Source organism: Furipterus horrens, unplaced genomic scaffold, assembly GCF_987537825.1.
Source record: "Furipterus horrens unplaced genomic scaffold, mFurHor1.1.pri manual_scaffold_4, whole genome shotgun sequence".
Classification (NCBI taxonomy): Eukaryota; Metazoa; Chordata; class Mammalia; order Chiroptera; family Furipteridae; genus Furipterus; species Furipterus horrens.
This window is the reverse complement of record NW_028327174.1, coordinates 155051559-155076598: the sequence shown is the minus strand read 5'-3', so window position 1 is coordinate 155076598 and position 25040 is coordinate 155051559. Positions and strand designations below refer to the sequence as shown.

General features: G+C 40.1%; 1 protein-coding gene across 1 annotated transcript in view; it reads right to left on the bottom strand.

Moving 5' to 3' along the window:
* Nucleotides 1-25040, bottom strand: part of PGM5 (phosphoglucomutase 5) — a 175108-nt gene that overhangs the window by 63779 nt on the left and 86289 nt on the right. Inside the window, exon 7 of the mRNA XM_090274149.1 lies at nt 13108-13223. Within this exon, the coding sequence (XP_090130275.1) occupies nt 13108-13223 (116 nt within the window). The remainder of the gene's footprint in view (nt 1-13107; nt 13224-25040) is intronic.

Below are 25040 nucleotides of genomic sequence, written 5' to 3'. Positions count from 1 at the left end.
TTTGACAATTCATACTCTCCCCAAATTGCAGGACTGAAGAGAACAATGAAAACTAGTAGAATATCATCAACAAATAACAAAAAACTTCACAGTTTTTGGGTTAGATCTTAGTTTTAGTATGTTAGTACATCCATTTTTGTATATGGAACAAATCCGCATCTCTTCAAATTTAGAACATTAGAAACGTAGCCAGAATGCCATTGAGATGAACAGTTCTCTTCCACTGAAATGTGAGGATTTATAAAAAGTTCTCCTTTCTCTCTGTAAAGCAGTTTACCAGGGCCCTTCCCAGGAAGTGGGGGAATACCTGGTCCTAGCACAAAAAATGATTTGGCTTCTTAAATGACGCTGGTTCTTTGACACAGCAATTAACACTGGTATCCCATTGTGCAGGAACTCGATCTCTCCATAGGAGAGAAAGCTGAACTGTGATCCATTCCATCACCAGCTCATTACCTTGGAAAGTTCTGGGCATTCATGAAACCGCCGAGGGAAATTTCTACCCAGGATATATTCTGCTCATCTTGGACAAAAAGCTTGGCATTCTAGAGCACAAAGCAGATCCATAATTTCAAGCTTTCCTGGCACTAACCTATGCATTGCTAGTTGGTACACAGCCCCATGCCTCAGAGACAGTGTGAAAGGTCTCCACTGGAAAAAGTCTGGTTAAATTGTAGAAGCACCTTTCTCCCCAACCTCAGCTCTAAAACCTTTCTATCTCTCCACTTTCTCTTCCTTAATTAGGTAAATTACTTAGATGATCAGATGACTTTTACAGGTTGGAAGTAAGGGTCAGAGAGGCTGTGTGGCTTGTCCATAAGTGGCAGGTAAGAGTCTTGAGTATCATCATCAGGCTCACATTCCTGGGCCTCTAGACTTCTTGGCCCAACTGATGATGTAGCATCTCAGACACACTCTTTCTACCATGCCTAATGGGAAATGAAAATACTGACTTTCAGCAGGGCAATGCTTTCTTTTCCTGACTGCACATCAGAATTATACAAGGATACTTATTTACAATGCAGATTCTCCAGCTGCACTCTGCCAGGAATTGTAAGTATGGGTAGGACAGAAAATCTGTACTTTTAGCAAGTTTTCCAGGTAATTCTGATACAACCGGCTTGTGCCTCCCCAAGAATTGGCATTAATAGTGCCACGTATAAGAGCAGAATGAAGCCACTTTCTCCTTCCAAGACTGAGCGGTCCAGTCCCTCAGGCCTTCTAATCGTCATTTACTATTGAGTGCTAGAGAGAGAGAATCAGTCATTGCTTTCATCAGAAAGACTGATCAGCACAGTGGAAAGCAACACGCATCGTATGGAAAGAGACCCGTCTTTTTAGTTCAACTGTAATTAAATTCAACTGGAGGTCTTTTCCAGGTGCTGGGGCTTTGGGTGAAGCACTTCGCCACTTCTTGGGCTCAGGGGCTTCATGTGTCAAATCATGTTAGTGTCACCTGAACCTGAAGAAGGGTGGAGGAAGCAATATTTTTAGGGCTCTTCCATACGTTGAAAAGTCTCTTGTGCTCCTTGAAAGGGAAATCATAGGCAAACATAAACATGAGAATCTTTAAACTTCCCCTCTAACCCAGCCTACATGTTGCAATCAGCATAACTATCTGAAAGCAAAGCTTGCTGAAAAGTGCAAGTGGACCTCACCGCTGCGCACACCGTGGTTTCCTGTCTCCACTTGAGTCACTTCCCAACATCTAGGCTGAGCAGGCAAAGGGGTTCAGAAACCAGCTTCTCCTCACTCCCATTTCCAGTCCTGTTTCTTAATACGCCCTTTTCCACCCTACCCTATATGTCAGAGGTTAGCAAATTTCCGTCCATGGAACGAATTTGGACTTAGGCATATTTGTGTACGTAACTTTTTATTAGGACACTGCATACTCATTTGTTTATGTATTGTCTATGGCTGCTTTTGTGCCACAGTGGCAGAGCTGAGAAATCGTGACAGACCATACATAGCCTCTTAGTCTGCAAAACCTAAAATATTTACAATCTGCCACTTTACAGAAAAATATTTGCCAACATTTCTGGCTATGATTCAAAATACATACATTTTACAAGGAGATACACATAGATAGATACTTGTGTACATACTTATATGTACGTAGTTCTCAAAATAATATTTACCTTTATTGAATGCAATGCATTCTGATAGTTTCTAGTGTATTAAATTTTTTAAGCTGTTCATGACATGACACTAATCTCATTACCCCAGATGAGTCTTGATTTACATGGATACTTGGAAAACACTGCTCTAGACCAACTGAACAAATGGCTACTCACGACACATGTCCCTCTGCTTTCCCACCACTATTCCTTTCTTGACATTGCTCTGTCCATCTGACAAGTCCCTGTTCTTTCATCTTTATGTGTACAAATTCTTTTCATTCTTTAAGAACTAGCCCAACTCCATCTCTTCTATAAAATTGGCTTTGGAGTTCCAGTCCCAAAGCATTTTCTCCTTTTCTTATCTCCAATAGTATTTTGTCTATTCCTTTATTGTGAAACTTTAAAGTTTCTGCTTTGTATAATAGTTGTCTGTGCATCTTTCCAATTAGGTACCCTAAAGATCTTGAGTTTCTTAAGGGTATGATCTTAAGGATTTTGTATTCTATAAACCATATAATTCAGTGCCTTATACAATGTAAGTACTTAGTAAATGTCTGTTAAATTGAAGTACGCAAATACTTATTACTAAGGGTATAATATGGTTTACACAAGTAATATTTTATTCTTTAAGTTTAAAGACAATAATTATATAGATGGTGAACACTCAGTAAATACTGATAAAGGCTAAGAGAGAAGAGGAAGAATAACCTGGACTTACCAGTTTCCATTCCAGTTGTTATATTTGTGTCATTTTAATAACCAGGAGGCAGAATTATTATATACAATATATAATCTGTGATTTTTTTTTTTTTAGTCAGTCACTGGTTTAGATACAAGGAACACCAAAGAGAAAGGAAACTGCTCACTTTGTTAGGCCTTAGCAGAGAAAAGGTATAACAGTCTGACTGTCCTATGCAGAGCTGCCATCCACATGTTCTGAGATCAAACAGTAGTACTTGAGAGACTTTGATATGGTTGCGTGTGTTCTGAAAAAACAAATATGGAGCCATCACTCCTCTACAAGTAACAGCAATGCTGCTAGGGTTTGACTGGTTTTGGTAACAGGATAAAATTCCCCAGGAGGAAACTTCTTCAGCCAAACATAGCCTGAAATTGGTTTGATATCAGCAAACCAATGGTAGTATTTTATTACATTTATAGAATAAAAGAGAAAAACATATTACTAATTCACTAGATTCTGAAAGGGCACCTGGTAAATCCAACAGCCATCTCTAATAAGATTTTATATTAATGAGAATAGAAAAAAAAATCTATGCATATATTACAAAGATTTTACCAAAATTAAAAAGGAATCATCAAATTAAGTAAAATATTAAATTGATTTTGATTAAAATCATGAACTATTATAATCATTTTTAATATTATTTTGAAGATTGTAGCTAATATAATACAATAAAATATGAAAATAAAGGGTATAAATATTATAAAACAAAAAATATTTTAGTAATAGTTATATAACTGTATTCCTAAGGAAAAAATCCTAAGATAAGGTAGAGTTTCAAGAAAAGAAAATGCTAGAATTAATAATGTGATGTGCTTAAGTTGTTGAAAACCAGAGAAAAGGCATATATTAGCCAATAGCTTCTCTTTATATAAGCACCAACCAAATTAGAAAGGAAAATGAGAACATCAACATTAAAATCAAAGCAGTTAAAAGCTCTGTAGGATATATGACCCAGTTTCTTCAATTAATAAGTTAGATAGAAAAAAATGTGGAGGAGAAAAATGCAGATTAAAAGAGACTTAGGAAATATCAACCAGTTATAATGTAAGATCTTTGGGATTCTAATTGGGAATAAAAACTATTAAGTTGTGGGAATTAGGGAGAATAGGAGAAATTATTAAGAAATTACTTTCGCTATTCCACTTCTGCACTTCTGTTTAGAATATGAAAATGTCACTCCCAATAATAATAAAAGGCCTGGAAACCTACAAAATCATAACTTTTCTTGAACTCATTGGAGATCCAAAATCACAAGGCAATAAAGTAAAGTGAATTACAGAGTGATGAGCCCCTCCAAGAAGAGACAAGACACAAACCAGTCTCCCTTTTGGCAGCGCACAGGAGAAAGAGGATGCTTCCATATAAGTGAATAATAAGAAGTCACGGGCTGCTCAGAAGAAAGATTGGAAACAAAGACTTGCTGGTGCTGGCATGCAGGAGAGGACCAGCTGCTGCTGAGAGGCAAGCATGAAGCCTTCCAGGTCCCCAGCCCTTTCTTTCATAGGACACACGTGCCTTAAGCCCGTGAATGTACGAGCTCTAACAATCATCCCAAGGGCCCAGGCAAAGATCCACTGCTACTGGAATAGGGTTAAACTAAAAACCGCTGCTCCTGGAGAGAGGGTAGGAACCTTCTTGGGCCCAGAATTCCATACCGATACTAAGAAGAGGTCTGCTGACACTGGAGTACTTGGTGATAGAAGTCTATTTTGTATCACAGATATGCAGTAACTGCTGGAGGCTATGAATAAAACAAAAACACTGAAAAAAATCTCCTCTAGCACCCCATCCTTGCTTTCAGCATGTAGTAAAAAATATCCCACTTCTGGAAGAATTTGAGGCCTGTGGTAAACTAAAAATTGTAACAGAAACAATAAAATCCAAATCCAGCTCAACTCCTGACTAAATTATCTTAACTTTGTGCACTAATGGCCTGCTAGAAGATGTGGTGTGCCCACTTCTATGTATAAATACTATTTGCTTGAGTCTATACTGTTCTTATATACATATCACTCAGCACTTATTGAAAAATGGAACAAAAAGCAAGGAAGAGTAAACCACTGTTTTATCAAGAGATGAGAAATCAAGGGAACCAGAAACGAAGATGAACCAGGTATTAGAACTATTAGACAGGGAGTTTAAGATAACTATGCTTAATATGTTACATGAGTTAATGAAAAAGATAAACAACACATATAAACATATATGAGGAAGGACCCAAAAAACTGGAATTATCTCCTGGGGGACGGGCTCCTTGTAGTACAGGTGAGTGTTCTAGGAAGCCATCTGTATCAGTGTACCAGCTGTTATTGTTTGAGAGGCTGCATTTGGCTTCAGTGAATTTTTTTTGAAGAATCTATTTTTATTATTCTTGTTTATTCTATTACAGTTGTTCCAATTTTTCCCCATTTAGCCTCCTCCACCCAGCCCAGCCACCACCCCCACAGTCCATCCCCACCCCGTTGTCCATGTTCATGGGTCATTCATACATGTTCTTTGACAAATCCTTTCCCCTTCTGCCCACCATCAACTCCAGCCACCTCTTCCCCACTTCCCACCACTCCTTCTGGCCGCTATCAGTCTTTTCTATGTTTCCATGTCTCTGGTTCTGTTTTGTTCATTAGTTTATTTTATTCAGTTGATTCCTCTTATAAGTAAGATCATATAGTATTTGTCTTTCATCAGCTGGCTTATTTCACTAAGCATAATAGTCTCCAGTTCCATCCATGATGTCACAAAGGGTAGGAATTCCTTCTTTCTTTCTACTGCATAGTATTCTATTGTGTAAATGTAGTACAGTTTTTTAATCCATTCATCTGCTGATAGGGACTTGGGCTGTTTCCAGCTCTTGACTATTGTGTATAGCACTGCTGTGAACATAGGAGTGCATAAGTTCTTTTGAATTGGTGTTTTGGGATTCTTAGGGTATATTCCCAGCAATAACCCTGGCTGGTTTGGCTCAGTGGATTGAGCGTCGGCCTGCGAGCTAAGTGTCGCTGGTTCGATCTTCCAGTCAGGGCACATCAGAGAAGGAAAACTCTGACTCCAAAAAACCTCCGCTGCCTTGCGGCATACCTCTTCAGGGGAAAGGCTAAGGGAGTAAACCCCGACAGAAAATCCGGAGCCGGAGTCCCTAAGGCGGTTTGACGTTGTAGTCAACACCGGCAACTCCTGCGGCGCACCTGAAGCCAAGCTGTATTGACTCCGTCTTTCCCTTGGATCCTTCAGCTGCGAAGAGAGGGGGGGTCTGCTGCATGGGCAACAGCAGATCCTCCATATCACCCTGCCCAGGCTCTGTAGCTTCAGCTTCACTGGAGAGGACACTCCAGCGTCATCACAAGATGTCGATTCAACACGGGAGGAGACATATACCGTGTCACTCCCGAGTTGGACTGCACAGCCATTCTCGGCGGTGCAGATAGACTCTTAAGAAGCTACACCATCGTCTCTCGAGACGGACGGCTGCCGACGACGATTCCCAGCAATGGAATTTCTAAGTCAAAGGCAGTTCCATTTTTAATTTCTTCAGAAAATTCCATACTGTTTTCCACAGTGGCTGCATCTGTCTGCATTCCCACCATCAGTGCACTAGCATTCCCCTTTCTCCACATCCTCGCCAGCACTTGTTTATTGATTTATTAATGATAGCCATCCTGACTGGTGTGAGGTCATATCTCCTTATGGTTTTAATTTGCATCTCTCCGATGGCTAGTGATGTTGAGTATTTTTTCATATGTCTATGGGCCACCTGTATGTCCTCTTTGGAGAAGTGCCCATTCAGGTCCTTTGCCCATTTTTAAAATGGATTGTTTGTCTTCCTGGTGTTGAGGTGTGTGAGTTCTTTAGTTAATTTGGGGATTAAACCCTTGTGCAAGGTATTATTGGCAAATAGGTTCTCCCATAAAGTCAGTTCCCTTTTCATTTTGATGACGGTTTCTTCAACCGTGCAGAAGTTTTTTAATTTGATGTCATCCCATTTGTTTATTCCTCTCCCCCCCACCCCCCACTTTGTTTCCCTTGCCTTGGGAGATATATCAGCAAAAATATTGTTACATGAGATATCAGAAATTTTACTGCCTGTTTTATGATGGGAATTTTATGGTATCACAACTTATATTTAAGTCTTTTATCCATTTTGAGTTTATTCTGGAGTATAGTGTAAGTTGGTGGTCTGGTTTCATTTTTTTGCATGTACCATTCCAGTTCTCCCAACACCGTTTATTGAAGAGGCTATATTTTTCCCACGGTATGCTCCTGCCCACTTTGTCAAATATTAATTGACCATAGAGATATGGGTTTATTTCTGGGCTCTCTAGTCTGTTCCACTGATCTAGGTGTCTGTTCTTACGCCAGTACCAGGCTATTTTGATTTCAGTGGCTTTATAGTATAGTTTGATATCAAGTATTGTTATCCCTCCAACTTGTTCCTTCTTTCTCAAGATTGCTGTGGCTATTTAGAGTCTTTTTTTGTTCCATATAAAATTTAGAAGTATTTGATCTAGATCTGTGAAATATGCCATTAGTATTTTAATAGAAATTGAGTTGAATCTGTAGATGAACATCTGTAGATGAATCTGTAGTATGAACATTTTAATGATGTTAGTTCTTTCAGTCCATGAGCAGGGTATATGCTTCCATTTATTTGTATCTTCCTTAATTTCTTTCTTAAGTGTTCTTTCTGTTTTTTTTTTTTTAAACCATTAATCTTTTTATTACTTCCACTGTAAAAATAATTCAGAATTTTGCCTATACCAAAACACAAGAAAAGTACTCCACTTTCGGGAAAAAGTTAAATGCATCAAAATAGGCCAATTATTAGGTTTCAACAACTAGAAGAATTTGGATAACATTGTTAAAACATATTTTTTTTGTTTTTTTGTTTTCAGAAAGAATGGCAGTTCTTTAATGTCAGCATAACAGTACTGTTCATTACCAAATGATCACACATTTTCCTGCTCTAAGCATGCTGATTCCGATTCAAGCACAATATTACTGTTCACTACCTCTGAGTAGAACCAGCCTTCAAGTCTGTCTGGAAAATTAAACCTGAAAGAGGTTATTTGTTACTGAACTTAAATACCATAAAGGCTCTTTAAGAGTTTCACAACTATTGTCTCTGTCTTGACCTATGTCAATCTTGCTTCCTGGATAAGTAATTATTAGAGATGTGTTTGTGGTATCTGTGTACATTGACTTCAACATAAATACAATGTTGTATCCAGATTATTCTTCTTGCAGGCATATTCAAAACAATTTTCATACTTTAATCTTTTAAAAAATTGGTTGTACATCAGATTTCACTATATTTTTAAGTTTCTTTAATATGCTTTATTGTTTATGCTATTACAGTTGCCCCAATTTCTTTTCCCTTTGTTCTCCTTCACCCAGTGACCCCCTCCCTCCAGTTGTCCCCCCACTTAGTTCATGCCCATTGGTTGTGCATATAGTTCTTCTCAACATCTTCCTGTCTACTCCACTCCCTTCTACTATGCTTCTCAATTCCTGTACCAACTCCCTCCCTTTTCCCCCTTCCTCCTCCCTGCTGACCCCCCCCATAATGTTCCACATACCTATAATCCTGTTCACACTCTCATTGCCTACTTAGTCTGCCTTTGTTTCAATTCCCTAGCTTCTGTTGTTGCTTGTTGTGATACAGTTTTCACTTTAATGTTCTTAGTTTTGATCCTCTTTCTCCTAAACAAGTCCCTTTAACATTTCATATAATAGTGGTTTGAATCTGATGAACTCCTTCAGTTTTACTTTGTCCTGAAAGCACTTTCTCTGCCCTTCTATTCTGCATGACAGCTTCGCTGGATAGAGTAATCGTGGTTGTAGGTCTTTTGCTTTTCATTACTTTGAATATTTCTTGCCAGTTCCTTCTTGCCTGCAGAATTTCTTTTGAGAAATCAGCTGATAGTCTTATTGGGACCCCTTTGTACGTAATTCTCTTCTTCTCTCTTACTGCTTTTAAGATTCTCTCTTAATCCTTAATTTTTGACATTTTGATTCTAATGTGTCTTGGTGTGGTTCTCCCTTGGTCCAGTTTTTTTGGAACTCTCTGTGCTTCCTGGACCTGTAAGTCTATTTTCTTCCCCAGGTTAGGGAAGTTCTACTTCATTATTTTTCACATAATTTTTCAATTTCTAGTTCTTCTTCACTTTCTGGCAGCCCTATGATTTGAATGTTGGCCCGCTTATAGCTGTCCAATAAGTTTCTGAGCCTTTCCTCATTTTCCTCACTTCTCCTTTCCTCTTTCTGCACCGGTTGACTGTTCATTCCTTCCCTATGTCCCGATTTGTTGATTTGATCCCTGGTTTTCTTTCCCTCACCACTAGTTTTGTATGTGTTTTTGTTCATTTCAGCAGGACTGGCCTTGATTCCTTCCCCATCTTGTTTAAGATCTGCTGTTAGGTCTGTAAGCATTCGTATAACCAAAGCTCTGAACTGTGCCTCAGAAAGATTTTCTATCTGCTGCTTCATTAGATTAGAAATTTGCTGTCTGGTCAGCTGTGTCACCAGGATCTCTGTCATGATCTGTGCATCCTGAACATTTTGTGTTTACCTTTGCTTCCTGGGCAGGGCTGTCACAACTCCTACACTACAGGGGGCAGAGCCCGTGCACTCATCACAACCGGGCGACCCGTCTCACCACACTGTGGCATTTACTGTGGGGAGTGGGGGTCCAAGATGGATTCCTGCCGTTAACTCACTGCTGAGAGACCAGGAGCTCCTCCTCTGTCCCCACCCGCTCCAGGCCTCACAGACCAAGGCAATGGAGGTCTGCCCTCCCTGGCTTAGGAATTGCAAGCTGATGGGTCTAGTCTGTAGCTGGGGGTGCTCCCCAGGCACTTCTTCCCTCCCCTTAAATATGAGTGTCCATCCTTTCCTCTGTCCTGCCTCCGTCACTGCTGCTGCCATGGACAGCACAGCTTTAACTCTCCTCCCTGGCTTTTCCCCTCCTACCTGTCTGGACGAGCACCACTTCTTTATAACTTTATACATTGGACTTCCATTTATTTTCTGGAACTTCTGGTTATTTCTGGTTTTGTGGTAGTTGTATTCCTTCTTAGTTGTGGAGGGAGATGGAGCGTGTCAGTCTAAGCCTCATCTTGGCCGGAAGTCTCCTGTGTTTCTTTGTTTCTGTGTCCCAGGTAGAGCTGTAGCTCCTACTACATTGTAAGGGGTGGAGCCTTAGGTATTCGTCAGTAACAGATGACCTGTTTCACCACGTTGTGGCGCTGTATGCAGGGGAGGGGTCTGAGAAGGAACAATGCTGCTTGCCCAGCACTCACCCCTTCTCCAGGCACCTCTCCCACTTCCGCACCGAACTGGCGCCCCTCTAGCTGCTGCCCTGGCTGTCATTCCCAGAGTGGGTGGGTCTGCGGACCTCCGTGGGGGCCCTTTAAACAAGCAGACTCTGCTGGGAGCCTGGGAGTTTCTGCCTCTGTCCTAACCCCCACTGGTTTGCACAGTCAGAATCAATGAGGCTTGACTTTCCCCAGTGCTGGGACAGTGAGCTGCGCAGTCTGGTGAGGAGCTGGGAGTGCTTCCCAGGTGGCCCTCCTGACTTTTAAAACATGTAACTGCACTTTCTGCCAGCCTGCTGCTGTTGATGCTACTGCCACAACCACACCATGTCTTCTCTGCCCTGGCTCCGCCCCTCCTACCTGTCTGGATGAGTATTTCTTCTTTATATCTTTGTTTTCTGGACTTCCATGCAGTTTGATTTTCTGGAACTTCTGGTTGTTTCTAGTTTTGAGGTAGTTGTATTCCTTCTTAGTTGTGGAGGGAGATGCAGCATGTCTGTCTACGCCTCCATCTTGGCCAGAAGTCTCTTCAGTGTTCTTTAGTTTTCTGAGGACAGGTCTTTTCCATCCTTGGTTAAATTTACTCCTAGATGCTTTTATTTTTTGTTGTTGTTGCTGTTACCTTAGTAAATGAAAATTTTTCTTAGTTTCTCTTTCTAATAGTTCTTTGTTGATGTTCAAAAATGCCATCGATTTCTGAATATTGATTTTGTATCCACCCTGCTACTTTGCCAAATTCACTTTTTAAGTTGAATGGTTTTTTGGTGGAGCCTATGGGGTTTTCTGTGTACACTATCATGTTGTCTGCAAATAATGAGAGTTTTATTTCCTCCTATCCAATTTGGATGTTTTTTATTTCTTCCTCTTGTCTGACTGCTATGTCTTGGACCTCCAGTACTATGTTGAATAAAAGTTATGAAAGTGGACACCCTTGTCTTATTCCTGATCTTAAGGAAAACACTTTTAGTTTTTGCCCCTTGAGTATGATATAGGCAGTAGGTTTTTTGTATATGGCATTTATTATGTTGAGGTATGCTCCCTCTATTCCCACTTTGCTGAGTGCTTTTATCATAAATGGGTGCTGGATTTTATTAAATGCTTTTCCTGTATCTATTGATATGACCATGTGATTTTTGTCTGTCATTTTCCTTATGTGATATATCACATTTATTGATTTGTGAATATCATACCATCCTTGCATCCCTGGAATGAATTACACTTTATCTGGTGTATGATATTTTTAATGTATTGCTAGATCTGGTTTGCTAGTATTTTGTTGAAGATTTTAGCATCTATGTTCATGGGAGTGATTGGCCTGCAATTTTCTTTCTTTGTTGTGTCTTCACCTGGTTTTGAGAATAGTATAATACTGGCCTCATGAAAAGAATTCGGAAGTCTTCCCTATTCTTGAATTTTTTGGAATAGTTTGAGCAGGATAGGTGTCAATTCTTCTCTGAATATTTGTTTGAAGATTCTTTCCAATGTGTTTGCCCATTTCATGATGGGTGATTTACAAGCACACCTGCCCACACCGCACTGAGTGTTCAGCAGTTTTTGACCAAAAATGGCATAACCACCATGCCCCACCCTCTTATTTATTTTATCTTGCCCAGAATGACTCCCTCCAACCCCCGGATGAAAAAAGTCCTCAAAGGTAAATGTTTTTCCAATGTGGAAGGGGTGAAACAAAAAACAGCAGAAGCACTAAAAGGCATCAAAATTGACAAATTCAAAAACTGCTTTGAGCAGTGGGAAAAAAAAAATGTGTTGATAGGTATACTGCACCAAATGAAGAGAACTTTGAAGATGACTGAAGTTTAAACATGTAAGAATAGACAGACAACTTTTTATAAATAAATTAGTTTTTTTTGGTTTCCTCTCATAAAACAACATATATAAAAAGAATTTTTTTAGAGAGATCAAACATTATTTTTAAAAAGTCAAAAAGAAAATCTATTAATAAAAACACGGTATTAAAGGTGAAAGATTCCTTCAGTAAGCTCATCAGTAAATTGGCCACAGCTAAGAAAAGAATCAATGACTTAAAGATGTATCAATAGAGACTATCCAAATTCAAACAAGAAAGGAAAAAAAAAAACTGGATACAAGATCTCTGAAACAACATATACTCATAATGCATCTAACATATGTACAATTAGAGTCCCAAAAGAAGAGAAAGAGAATGCGGGAAATGTACCTGAAAAGATAATGGCTAAGAATTTTCTAAAATTAATGCAAGACAGTCAGCAAGACTCTGAGAGATTCCCAAGCAGGGTTTAAAAAAAATACACATACCTAGACATAGTATAATTTCACTGTTGAAAACAAGGGACAAAAAGAAAGTACTGAAGGCAGCCTGATGTGGGAGTTGGGAGAATTTCAAAAGAAAAATAGAAGTTAAGAATTAGAGCCCACTTCTTGGAAACTGAGCAAGCCAGAAGACAATAAAGTGATATCTTCAAAATACTTAAAGAAGAAATTATTTCTTTTTTAACATTTTAGGTGTGATAATGTGGTTATATACTTTTTTTTCTCACTGGCCATTATACTTAAAGATTCACTAGGGATTGCTTCCAATAGTCTGGAAGGAGGGCTCCCTAGGTAGATGAGGGTAGAGATAAAGCAAGATTGACCACGAGCTGATGATGATTGAAATTAAGTGATAAGCACATGGAAATTCAATATTACAGTCTCTCTACTCATGGTTTTTTGAAAAAATTTCCATAACAGCAAATTTGTTAAATAAATGGAAGTTTAAAAAAAAAGAAGAAATGGGCAGTTGAGGTGAGTGTATCATAGCACATATCCCACCAGTGTATTTCTTTCCTATTTATTTTTCTCTAACTGTTCCTCCAGCCTTTGATTCAGAGTGGGCTTACAGGTCTCCAAACCGGTAAGCTACCCATTCCAGTAACATCAACCCAATAAACCCTACCTGTGCCAAAGCTCTCTTCTCCACACAGAGAGCACCGTCCCGAGTCCATCAGATTTGAGAAGAATCTCCATCCAGCTGGGGTCTCATATACAGGGACCTTCATTGCTTTGGCCACTCTAAAAAAATGAAATCCGAGGCAACAGTTAATTCATATATCCCCTTTCCTTTCTTTTCTCAGCACAAAAGGAAGTCTTTAGGATGTATTAATCCCATAATTAGATTTCAAAACATCCCGAACAATACTGACAGTTTTTAGGATGTCAAGCCATCTGGTAAAGAATGATAAATAGCCTACTCCAATGGTTCTCAAGTTTGATTTCCCCAAAATATAGAATATGTTAAGTTAATTCTCACATATATGTTTCCCTTCTATAAATGTTCCTTTATCTTTGTGCTATGATCCCATTTGGGATCTAAATTAAGATGGTATTTTGGCACAGACACTTTGAAATAGTTTGACAGATCCACTAAAGATGAACATACACACGTCCTACAAACCAGCAATTCAACTCCTAGAAATTACTAAGGACATGTAATGGAGACTGTGGTGCGCTGCTTAGCTTCACCCTACACACACACACACACACACAAACCTTTAGGAATTTTAGGACTAGAACACTCATTCTACCAGCTGCTAGGAATGTTGATGGATAACAGCTCACAAATGTAGCTCCCACTCTCTGTGAAGAAAATGTCTCACTTAAGTCATGCTCGTTTCCCTGCGTCAGTCCGTAGCCAATGACGGGTGAATGAGGGATATGTAAAGGTCCAGCCTCCTTGTCTGTAACTGGCATAATTCTGTAGGGCCATTTCAGCTCCAGAGTTCCCCACAGGTTGGCTGAGATTTTGTATGACTGCATGTCAGTCCAGCTTCCTTCTCTGTCCAGTCCTACTTTCTCATTCCCCCAAAGATATTGATCTTGAAGGCAACTTTGATCTTGATGGCAGAAAGAAATAAACTTCCTGTAAGCAAATCTCTCAGAGCTACTTCTGGGGGAATGATATGTGACATTACTTAACAGACTGTGTGAAAGATTTTATAAAAATTCATTGAATCACAATTCATAATAACTGAAACAACCCAAATGTCCATCAAGTAGAATGGACGAATACTTTGCAATATATAACACAATGCCATAAACTCCACTGAATGAACTGTTGTTACATGCAACAATGTAAATGAATCTCACAAATTTTGAGTAAAAGAAAACAAACATATACTGTATTGTTTCATTTAGATAAAATTCTAGAACAGCTAAAACTAATCAATGCTCTCAAAATTCAGGCTTAGAAGATCAAAAAGGTCAAGTGGTTTATTCAGATCTTACAGAGTCTGCTTAGTCTCTGCTCATGTTCTATTTCTCTACATCATGCTGTCTCCCTAAATGTTTTAGTGCTTCGAGAGGTACATAGATCTCAAAGCATGCTGGGGAATGGACTGGTATCACAGACATTGGCCTACAGAATTCTTCCTTTCCCATATGCAAGCACTCAAAAGAAAAAGACACCAAATGCCTGCGACCAGCAAGGTTTAGTTCATTGAAGGCCTTAACTGCAAGAAGATGGCCATGGAGAGGAACTAGTGAGGGTGTCTTGGTAAAAAAGAGGAAGAACCCTGGCTGGGTAGCTCAGTTGGTTAGAGCATTGTCCTGATACACCAAGGCGATGGTTTGATTCCCGGTCAGGGCACATAACAAGAATCAACCAATGAATGCATAAAATAAGTGGAACAACAAATTCTCTCTTTCTCTCTCTCTCCGTGTCTCTCTTTTGCTCTCTCTCTCTCTCTCTCTCTCTCTCTCTCTCTCCCCCTCTCTCCTTCCTCTCTCTCAAATCAAAATTTTTTTAAAAAGAAAGAAAGATGCACATATAACAGAGAACACAATGTAACAACTATTTCTTTAAGTATGGTTTATGGCCCACTAGAAGAAAAAATAATATCTAGAAACTTCTGACACAAGTAAGTAAACACCTCCCTTTCCATAAAATCTAAATATAATTAATGTGCTCAGTATCTTGAAAAAAACATGGGCCAAGTCTCTTTCAAGTTTGCACCTTTTAAATGTTTGAGTGTTACATCAAAGGATCTGTTTTCTCTTTATTTCAATGGTCTAAGAAAGATAGATAATTATGCTTATATCCTGGTAGGAACAGTGAAACAAATCCTCCCCAAATTATAGAGCAAGGGTAAATTTTCAGAGCCATTAATCTCATGGTCACAAGTTCAAGGAAGGAAATATAACTCACACAGAAGCTTTCCCGGAGCAGCACATAGTAAAGCCTGGGTCAAAATTAATTTAGCAAATATGAATGCATATGATTACCAAATAGAACATGGGCAGAGGTGAGTGCAGAGGGTGTGGTGATGTATATTCTCTGGCCAAAATATTCATGCAGATTCGAAGCCAAGTTGGCAGATCTGAAGGGAGGGGAAAGGATTTCCCCAGTTCCCACCCTTCCCCATTCATCACTGTCAGGAGGTCATCAGGCTGAAGGATAAAGGGTGGATTTTAAAGGACCGGATACTTTTATAACTATGAGCCACAGTCGGAGCTATGTAACCTAAGATAACAATGTGGGTAATTAAATTTCAGGATCTTGAGCGCAAGTTGATTGTGTCCTAGAGCCCCAAAGGAATTCCTCTCCGTCCTTCTTCTGCTGAACTTGGGATCCATCCCAAACAGCATTCAGCAGATACGTTCTTTAGACTGGTTTTTGGCAGGAGGCCCCCAGGGAGTCTCTGAAACCCTGTGGTACAAAAGCTCAAAATAAAGCTGCTCATGCTGAGGGTCGGCACCCCTCTCCTTGACTGCTGCCACTGAGTTGTGGAGACAAACGTAAGAACTCACTTTCTAGGAAAGACGAGAGTATGAGAGAAAAGAAAGAAAATGAATCTGGGCCACAATTCTCTTACAAGTGGGAGTGAGCCCTAGTAGGAAAAAAAAGTAGATATAAGCTCCTCAGTATGGATTTTAAAACTTCAACACCTGTGGCTTCAGGTTGGAAATAGCCTGAACCTATCTTTCTACCAGTTTCTCCCATGATACTCCCTACCTGCTCCTGAAAAACTGGACTGTCTCTTATTTTTCAAATATGCTATTGCATTTTTATTTTTCTATTCAGGTTTGAGTCCTTCTTCATGTTTTTCATTTTGCCCAGATCAATTCTCCTTTCCAGTCTCTGTCAACATACTGCCTCAAGACAAATCTTAAATGCTCCACCATCACTAAGCCAGTGGCAAAGGCTGTTAGGCGGTCAGCAAATCCTCTTTTCCTAGACACACAGCAGGACCACCCTTCCTGATCTCCCTCCCAGTTAGCTGTGACCACATGGTGGAGTTCTAGTTGATGGAAACCACGTGGAAATGACAGACACCCTTTTCAGACCTAGCTGTTAAAACATTCTATCCTCCTTGTTCTTTCTCCTTCTGCTAGTTGCATGTGGACAAGGCCAGCAATTCTGGAAGCTACACATTGAAGACAGTAGACCCACAAGATGGAAGAATCTGAATCTCTAAATTAATATTTCAAGCAGAATGAATTACTAATCAGAAACACCTGTTTTTAGCTTTTGATGTGTTTGATCCCTGTGTTTGGGGGAATTCATTTTGTAGCAGAAGCTCCATTATCTTAACTAATACAACCCCTGTCTTATCACTGCAGTTGATCCAAAGTAACCCTTCCTGGTCAGCCAATGGCAGCCTCGGGCATTTAGGCAAGACAGCAGGAGGACTTCCCACTGGCAGGCTGGGAAAGCCCATGAAGGACTGACTATCTCTGAGAGGACAATCACACAGTCCTCAGCATGGTGCCTGCCGCAGAGCTGGTCTCCCGACATAACAGTTTTTCCCAGAAGAGGTTCTGCTTAGGCTTGGCCACGTTCTCTCCTTCAGAGGGTCAGCGGCCACCAGTGAACAGCCACAGATATATTAAAAAGCATAAATTAGCAAAAAATAAAAATACAAAGTAAGCCTTCCTGCTACTGTGCTTCCTCTAACTTGGTATGGTCTTTATGTTCACATTGTCACTGTGTATGTTGCTACCTCCTTTACACTTGGCTTCAACATACAGACACTGCCACCACCACCAATGTGTTAGAAATCCTTTGAGGTGGAGAATACACCTTATATACCTTTACAGCTAGTCCACGTCTAGGATAATAAAGCGCCTGTCAGACTTGCCCTCCATAAATTCTGTATGATTTCAGTTGATTAATATCTATTATTTAAGGTGTGCTGTTGGATAGCAAAAGGGAAAGTGTCTATTTTATGGTCTTTTTTTTCTTGTAGTGTCCTAAATATACAAGTAAGTTACTTCTGCATGTTTTATTTAAATTAGTCATTTTAAGCAAAGAGAATTTGTCCAGGTAGTGAGGCTATCAAGATGAAACAAACACATTTCTTGAATATATGAGCTTAAAGGATTAGGGCAGTGACCAAATGAGAACTAAAGCCTTGAAGAATAAAGTTTTTTTTTTTAAGCTTGCAAATAAACAACGACTGCTTATATCAAGTACACAAGGCATATCCAGGTGCTCTTGGAATTCAAAATAGATGGATAAAGAAGATGTGGTACTATGTACAGGTATATCCTGTATAACACGTTACTTCTATAACACTGTTAGAGAATCGGGGAAAACTCCTGTATAACACGAAATTAAGGAAATCCCCATACAATACAAACATGATATAAGCTTTTAAGAGCAAAAGATAACTAATTTAAAAATTTTCATTCAAGTGCATATGTCATATCAGTTTAAAGAGAATAAAGAAAGGCCTAGACTTGGCCAAACAGTTAGTCATATTTCTTAAATGAAGATCCTTGCACTGAAAGCAGCACAAAGTTTAAGAGAGAATTTCAAAGGTGCTGTATAACAAAATTTATAAAGATCTCTCAGCTAAAAGCAAGCAATCTGAAATAAAAGATTTTTTGCAACAAGTAGAGCACAGAAATCAAGATAATGATGAAGAAAGTTCAGAGGATGTGGATAGCCTGTCAAAAAGAGAATGTATTTGGTTAATGGAGCTTTGTAGTAATGATGAAAAGAACATTACTTAATTCATATTAATATGTAATGCTTTTGATGAAAATTTCTTTAATAAAGATATTTCTCTTAATAATAAAAATATGAGTACGTTTTTTTTAATTTTTGGACCCTAACCCCCCTTTTTGTACTAGTTCTTTGTTTTGTATAACATGGATTCACATAACACGGCATTTGTTAGGAACCTAAAAATCGTGTTATGCGGGGGTTACCTGTATATACAATAGAATATTATCCAGCCATAAACAAGGAAAATCTGCCATTTGTGACAACATGGATGAACCCAGAGGGCATTATGCTAAGTGAAATAAGACAGACAGAGAAAGACAAAAACTGTATGGTATCACTTACGTGTGGAGTCTAAAAAAGGAAATAAGTCCAACTCATAGAAACAGAGTAGAATGGTGGTTGCCAGGGGCTGGGGAGAGGGAGAAGTGGGGAAATGTTTGTCAAAGGATGCAAACTTCCAGTTTTAAGATGAATAAGTTCTCAGGATCTAATGTCCAGCATGGGGACTACAGTTAATAACATGTATCATATACTTGAAATTTGCTGAGAGTAGCCTTCTCACTAAAAATAAAAAAGAATAACTATGTGAGGTGCTAAGTATGTTAATTAACTTGGTTGGGTGATCATTTCACAATATATTCGAATATCAAATCATCATGTTGTACACTTTATATTACAATTTTATTTGTCAATTACACCTCAATGAAGATGAAAAACCAGCTAATTATTGTGATGGGTCAGCTAGTGGTTGTCTCTGGGAGGAAGCGGGGAGAGGTTGCAGTGCTGAGCACGGGAGCCTCAGCAGTGCTGATCTGATTCTGGATCTAAACGGTAGTTAAGTGAGTGTGTTCACTTTGTGAAAAGTCTTTGAGCAATGTATGAGTTGTACCTTTTCTTTATATACATTATACTTCAATGACACGTTTCTATAAAAGAAAAAAGGCCTCTGTGGTGTTTGAGTACATATTTGATGATATCATTTCAAGAACTAACCTACTGAAAATGGAGTTAATAGCGTTCTGGATATGCTGGTTAATGTCTAACAGACATTTAGCACAACTAGCCTCACATTCATCGTCCAGTACTTTCATATCGAGGAGTTCACGCCCAGATCCTTTCTTTGATGTCTGGCACTGCTGGCTGGAGCTGCTCTGACTTAAAGGGTTATGTGAGTTTGCATTTTAGAAGCATTTCTGAGGCAGCCTACTCAACTCACAAATATGCATTAGGCAGAGTTCAATCAAGCCTTGTTTTCTAACACCAATCTTAAAGCCTACTCTTAAACTCATCTTTTGGGTGGAGCAGCTCACACTCTCAGGTAAAATAAATATAAAACATGAGGCTGTCATAATAAGATGACCACAAAAGTTTCTCAACCTTATATATAAACTTCAGCAGAGAGCTGCTTGTTCCTAGGGCCTGTAGTATCTCAGCCTGGTCTAATCCTCGAAACTCACATTTTAAATAACACCTTCCTTGCCTGCCTTATCAGGGAGGTCATAGGACTCAAATGAGATGACGTATAATAAAAAGAAAGTGTTGTAACAACTGCAAAACTCCTAGAGTTTACAACATTATCACCTTTCTTGATATTTAACACAAAGGAAAAAGAACATATCATTTAACAAAGGCTTATAGAGAAAAGCTAAAGGTAACTGCATGTCTCATGTTCCTCTAAACTTCTAGATTTTGGCCAATTGTAACACAAACAAAGGTGAATGCCCAGACCCCAGGGCCCTTTGCTACCTTATCAGCAAGCTTCTGTAATTTTATTTTAGGTATGTGCTATGAGGAAAAATAGGATCCTTCCCAGTTAGACCTTAATTTTCTCAGGAAATATAAGGCAGGCATATTTCTGAGGATCTTGACTTTTCATAAAAGAAAAGTTTTGGCTCTGGGAAATGACCAAAGAGTCAAGAGAAACGTGTGTAAAATTGAAACAACCACAGGTTCACTCTCTTAAGCTAGTAAATAATCTGGACCTCTATGTCTGGGAATTAACAAGTGTTTGTGTTTACAATCCTGATGCTTGAGCACTTGGATGTAAACTGTTCCCGGTTCTAATTATTTTCAAAGTATAAAAATTGGTGAGGAGTTACAGCTGGCAAATTCTATGTCCTACATGTTCCAGCTAAGCTGCAAGATAAAAGGACTGTCAGCTGCCCATGACATTGCTCCCAGAATAACAAAATGTAAATCATCTTCTTGTCCTTTGTTTTGCTTTGAATTTTGCGCATGTAAACACTGTATTGAAGCTTTTAAAAAGCCTATATAACACTCTTGGGAAATTTAGAATTAAATCATTTACTCCTATAGACAAAAAGTAATAAGACCTGATGCGAGAGCTCTAACGCATGAGGTAACACATCTCACACAACAAAATTTATCATTCTTAAAACCAGTCCTTAGTTTTCTCTTCTGGGTTCAATTAACATATTTTCCTGGATGGTGTTATAGAAATGTTATTGATTCTACGTCATAAAACAGGAGAGAAAGGACATCTGGGCATTGGACATTAAATAAAATACAGCAACTATAAATGGATGCTCATTCTAAAGAAAGAACAAAGCCCAGAGAAAACAAGTGTTTGTATCAGCATTCTATGGGCAAAATCTTAAGCAGAAGTGAACATTGAAACATTCCTGGCATTACCAGTTTTCGAAAAGCAAACATCTGTTTCTTGCTCTGGTGTTTCATATTCAGTAGAGTATTGGCAATCTATCCCCATGAGTAAACTAAAGGAAGATTTTGAGGAGAAAAAAAGAAAAAGAAGGAGCAGAAGGTGCCACATGTTGGGTCAAAATATAAGGAAAAGATTGATAAATTTAATCATGTTAAAATTTGTAAAAATATCTATTTTATCAAAAACACAAAAAAGTGGAGGTAGAAATGGAAAAAAATGGAGGTAAGCCATAAATTGAGATATTTGCAATGCAAAAACACTGAAAAATTAGTAGCCAACCTAAATAAAGAAGTCCTGTAAATCGGGATGAAACACTCAAATGACATAAGCAATTCACAGAACAGGAAGATTAATTGGCCAGTATACAGTAATCAGAGAATAGATAATGTCACACCCATCACATATAAAAGAAAAAAAAGATCTAATAATTCCACATATTGGTGGGAAATCGGAAATCCAAAGATCGATGGCAGTTTGTTAATTAGTACACTCACTTTACAGGGTCATTTGAAAATTCCTAGTAGAGTTGACCATGCACTATGACCCAGCAAGGCCCCCTCTCAGTATCTGTCTTAGAGAAACTGGTACTTGTGCACAAGGAGACGTGGTTCAAGGATGTCTAGTACAGCACCATTTGTGAGAGAAAAAGAGTAAGACCGGAATCAACAGAACTGTTTTTCAGTAGGGGAACAAATAAGCTGTGGCTTATTTATATAGTGGCAAATAAACAACTGTGGTTCAAGGGCTCCAAAGCATAGAGGGCAAAGAAGCCACGAAGAAGAAATTGCGGGTACTTCTGTCTTGCAAGATTATCTTAGATCCCTGCTATTTCAATTACTCTTTCTCCCTCCCTAATTCAACTTGAAAACCCAGTGGGATACGATTCCTGCTCTGTAATAATAGGTTTCAGATATTTGCAACTCTGAAGAATTAATAGGACCAAATGACTAAAATGATGAGATGCAACACCATTTGGTTCAGAGAACCAGCCAGAACCAGTTATGCCTCTGAAGGCAGAAGGCAGGTTCATGCACACTAGCTGTAGCCAGATGTAATGAATTAGCCTGAGCAGTTCCCAAGATTCCTAGTCAGTGTTTTCTACTTGCATGGATAGGACTCGAAACCTTTCCATTTCTTTAATTAAGAGATGGTGCTTGTACTCTGTGTACTCTAAGCATTCTCCCCTTCCACTACTCCTGCCAACCTGTCCACCAATATCACAAAAAAGAATTCACCAGTTCTGCATATGAATCTTAACTGAGACTTTTTTTCAGCTCCTTTAGGGAGTGCCTGGTTCCTCCACAATAGGAAGATGAAGAATCTTTAGGCCAAAGCACTCAAGCTTCCAGGAGGACATGCCTGAGCAGAGACACACCCAGACCTTCATACTGCCAGAGGTTCCCTCTGGGGATGCAAGTGGCAGGTGCCCAGGCTGGTTTTGAAATACCATGAGTCACTCTGCCTGACATTTCACCTCTCCAGAGAACTCTGAGCTGTGGCCCTAAAGGAGGACCCAGGTTGCTGGTTCCTGGGGAGCCAGAGCAAGACATCAGGCAGCTACGTTGGCTCTCTAAATGGGCCCTGAGAAAACACGTGTTCATCACGGGGCACAGAGGCAGCCACCCCATCTGAAAGGTACCACATTCAAGACTGAACTTACTCTTTCAGGATTTCCATCCATTACTCAGGATGGAGTTTATTTTATTGAAAAGTATAAGGGAAGATTACGCCACATTAATTCTGCTCTAACATTAATTTGTCTTTAAAAAAGCACTTCAGCTTAATAAGACCTAGTCATGAGGAAAGAAACTATTGAAAAAGTTGCTGTCCTTTAGTGAGAAATGAGATTTACAGCATAAGGTAAAGCCCAGGTCTTTCACCTGCAAAATGAACTAAAAATGAACCTCCTTGTTCATGGAGGACTAAATGGGATGATGCCCAGGAAGCCCCATATACCCTGAGTGGTGCACAGACATTCGCAACAGCTATTAGCATTGTTACCTCTCCAGCTGCTTTCTGCCTCCCCCTCTAGCCTCCTGCTATAGCAAATTACTACTTTGATAATCTCCTTAAAGCACCAAGCAGCTCAGATCCCTACACATACAGTTCACTTAGGTGGGGACACTCTTGGTATCAGAGTCCCGATAGGAATAGATGGAACACTCGAACAGTAATCTGAGGAGAGTTTAATACAGGGACTATTGACCCAGGTGTGGGCAGGGAGTGCAGCGGGGCAAGAAGCATCAGGGCTAGTGTTACCCAACCCCTAGATTCACTCCTGAAATCCAGAAACAGAGCTGGGTGGAGAGGGCTGCCTGGCAGGAGCCATGACTGTCAGAAGAGGCCTGTGGCCAGCCCCTGGAAACCCTAGAGGGAGAGAAATAAATTCCCAAATACGTTCCCCTCCCTCTGCCTGATATCTGCCATGCTCCTGGTGGTCCAAACCCAACTGAAATCTGAAGGAAGATGAGCCAATCCACAGAGGTCAGCCTGCAGAATGGAGAGCAGGAAGACGAGGGAAAGAGGGTCTTGGGAGCAAAGGGGTGACACCCAGTGAACTCTTCATCCATCAGACTCCAGTGGGTCCCTGACATGCCAGATTCATCTGCCAAGACCCTTCTTTGTGCTGCCACTACACACCCCACTAGTCACACACTCAGCGTAGGGCATGGCATTGATGTTGGGGCATCTGACTCCCTCTAATCTGTGTGCCTCTGGAGGGCAAGGGCTCTACCTGGCACAGAGCCAGAGCTGAAAGCTCTGTTAATTCTATGCAAGCATCCAGGTTCTATCAGAACACAGACTTCTCCTACATGGGTATAAAATGTAATTTTTATTCCAGAATTAAGTCCTTCAGATACAAGTGGGAGCAAGTACATGAAACCACTGAAAGTTTAGGCTAAAATTAAGTTACCATGGATGGATTTCCAAATGGAATTATATAAAGGATTGGCCAAAAAGATTGATAACCTTACTTCTAATTAAGGGTATGTTAGTTTGCCAAGTACAGGGCTATAAGTTTATTGTGAAAAAGTAGCAGATTATGGTAAAACTGACCTCTCTTTACCTTTGTAGGATTTCTCGGAATAAATGCTCATTTCACTGGAAAACTTAAAGGAGAGGCTAGAAACATTGCTCGCACTGACAAGGAGCACCTGACAGGGCTGAAGTTCCTCTTAGCACATGGAAAATGCAGGTTACGATGAACTGAGAAGTATATTCTGTATATGATTATGGCAGGGTGTACTTCAAAGGAATTTACTCCCATTGGACACCTTTGAACAGCAAGGGAGAAGGACTGGGTCAGATACTTTTAAGTCACATCAGGATTCTCAGCAAGATGCCTTTCCCAAAGAGGCTTGAGAGATGAGAAGTTAGAAGGGCATCCCAGGGAAGCAAGAATACGCCTCCTCCAAGTCCTGGCTTGCAAGACGCTCTGAGCTCAGCGGAGAAGGGCAGCCCAGCCTCAGGGTCCTCTTCTGGCCTGTCCTGGCCTGGTGGGGATGTCCAGGGGCATGACCCACAGTGGCTGTGGTTGACGGCAGAGCTTCTTGGTATCTGAGTTAGACTCTCTCCCCCTGAGTCTGGTCCTGGAGCTCAGTCCCCAGGGATGCAGTAAGGGAAGAGGAAGGAAGTGGAACAAGCTGCTGTTTGCATTCAGGGTGGCCTGTGCAGCCCCAGCTGCCGCTGAGACAGACTCTCTGAGGGCCTAGTCATCTCTAGGGGATGGAAACCAAAATAGGCTGGTGAGAACACACAGTTCCTGTAATTAATTGGAGAAGCAGAGACTCCCCAGGGAAATAAGTTCACTGTCCCCTTCTCAGAGGCCACAAGATGGGAGAACACTATTTGTGTGGACCCCTTCTATGTGGGGGCTGCTGTTGGGCCTAAGCAGGAGCCTTGGAGACACTTCATCACAGAGATGACGTGATGGCTTCTGGGCTCTGAGAGCCGCTGCAGGGGCACAGTCCTGTGAGAGGAACAGTTCTCTTTCGGTCAGGATCCCACGTTCTGTACCACTCTCTCTGTTAGCCCAAGGGGGCAGTGCGTGCCTTAGTGCTGAAGGTACGCCCTCTTCAGGACCCAATGAAGCTGTGGAAAAGTGGCAAAGCACACTAGTTTTCCTAGAAGAACAAAACACTTTAATGTCATCTGCTGAAACACTGTCATTAACAGTAACTATTCAAATGTAGGTGTC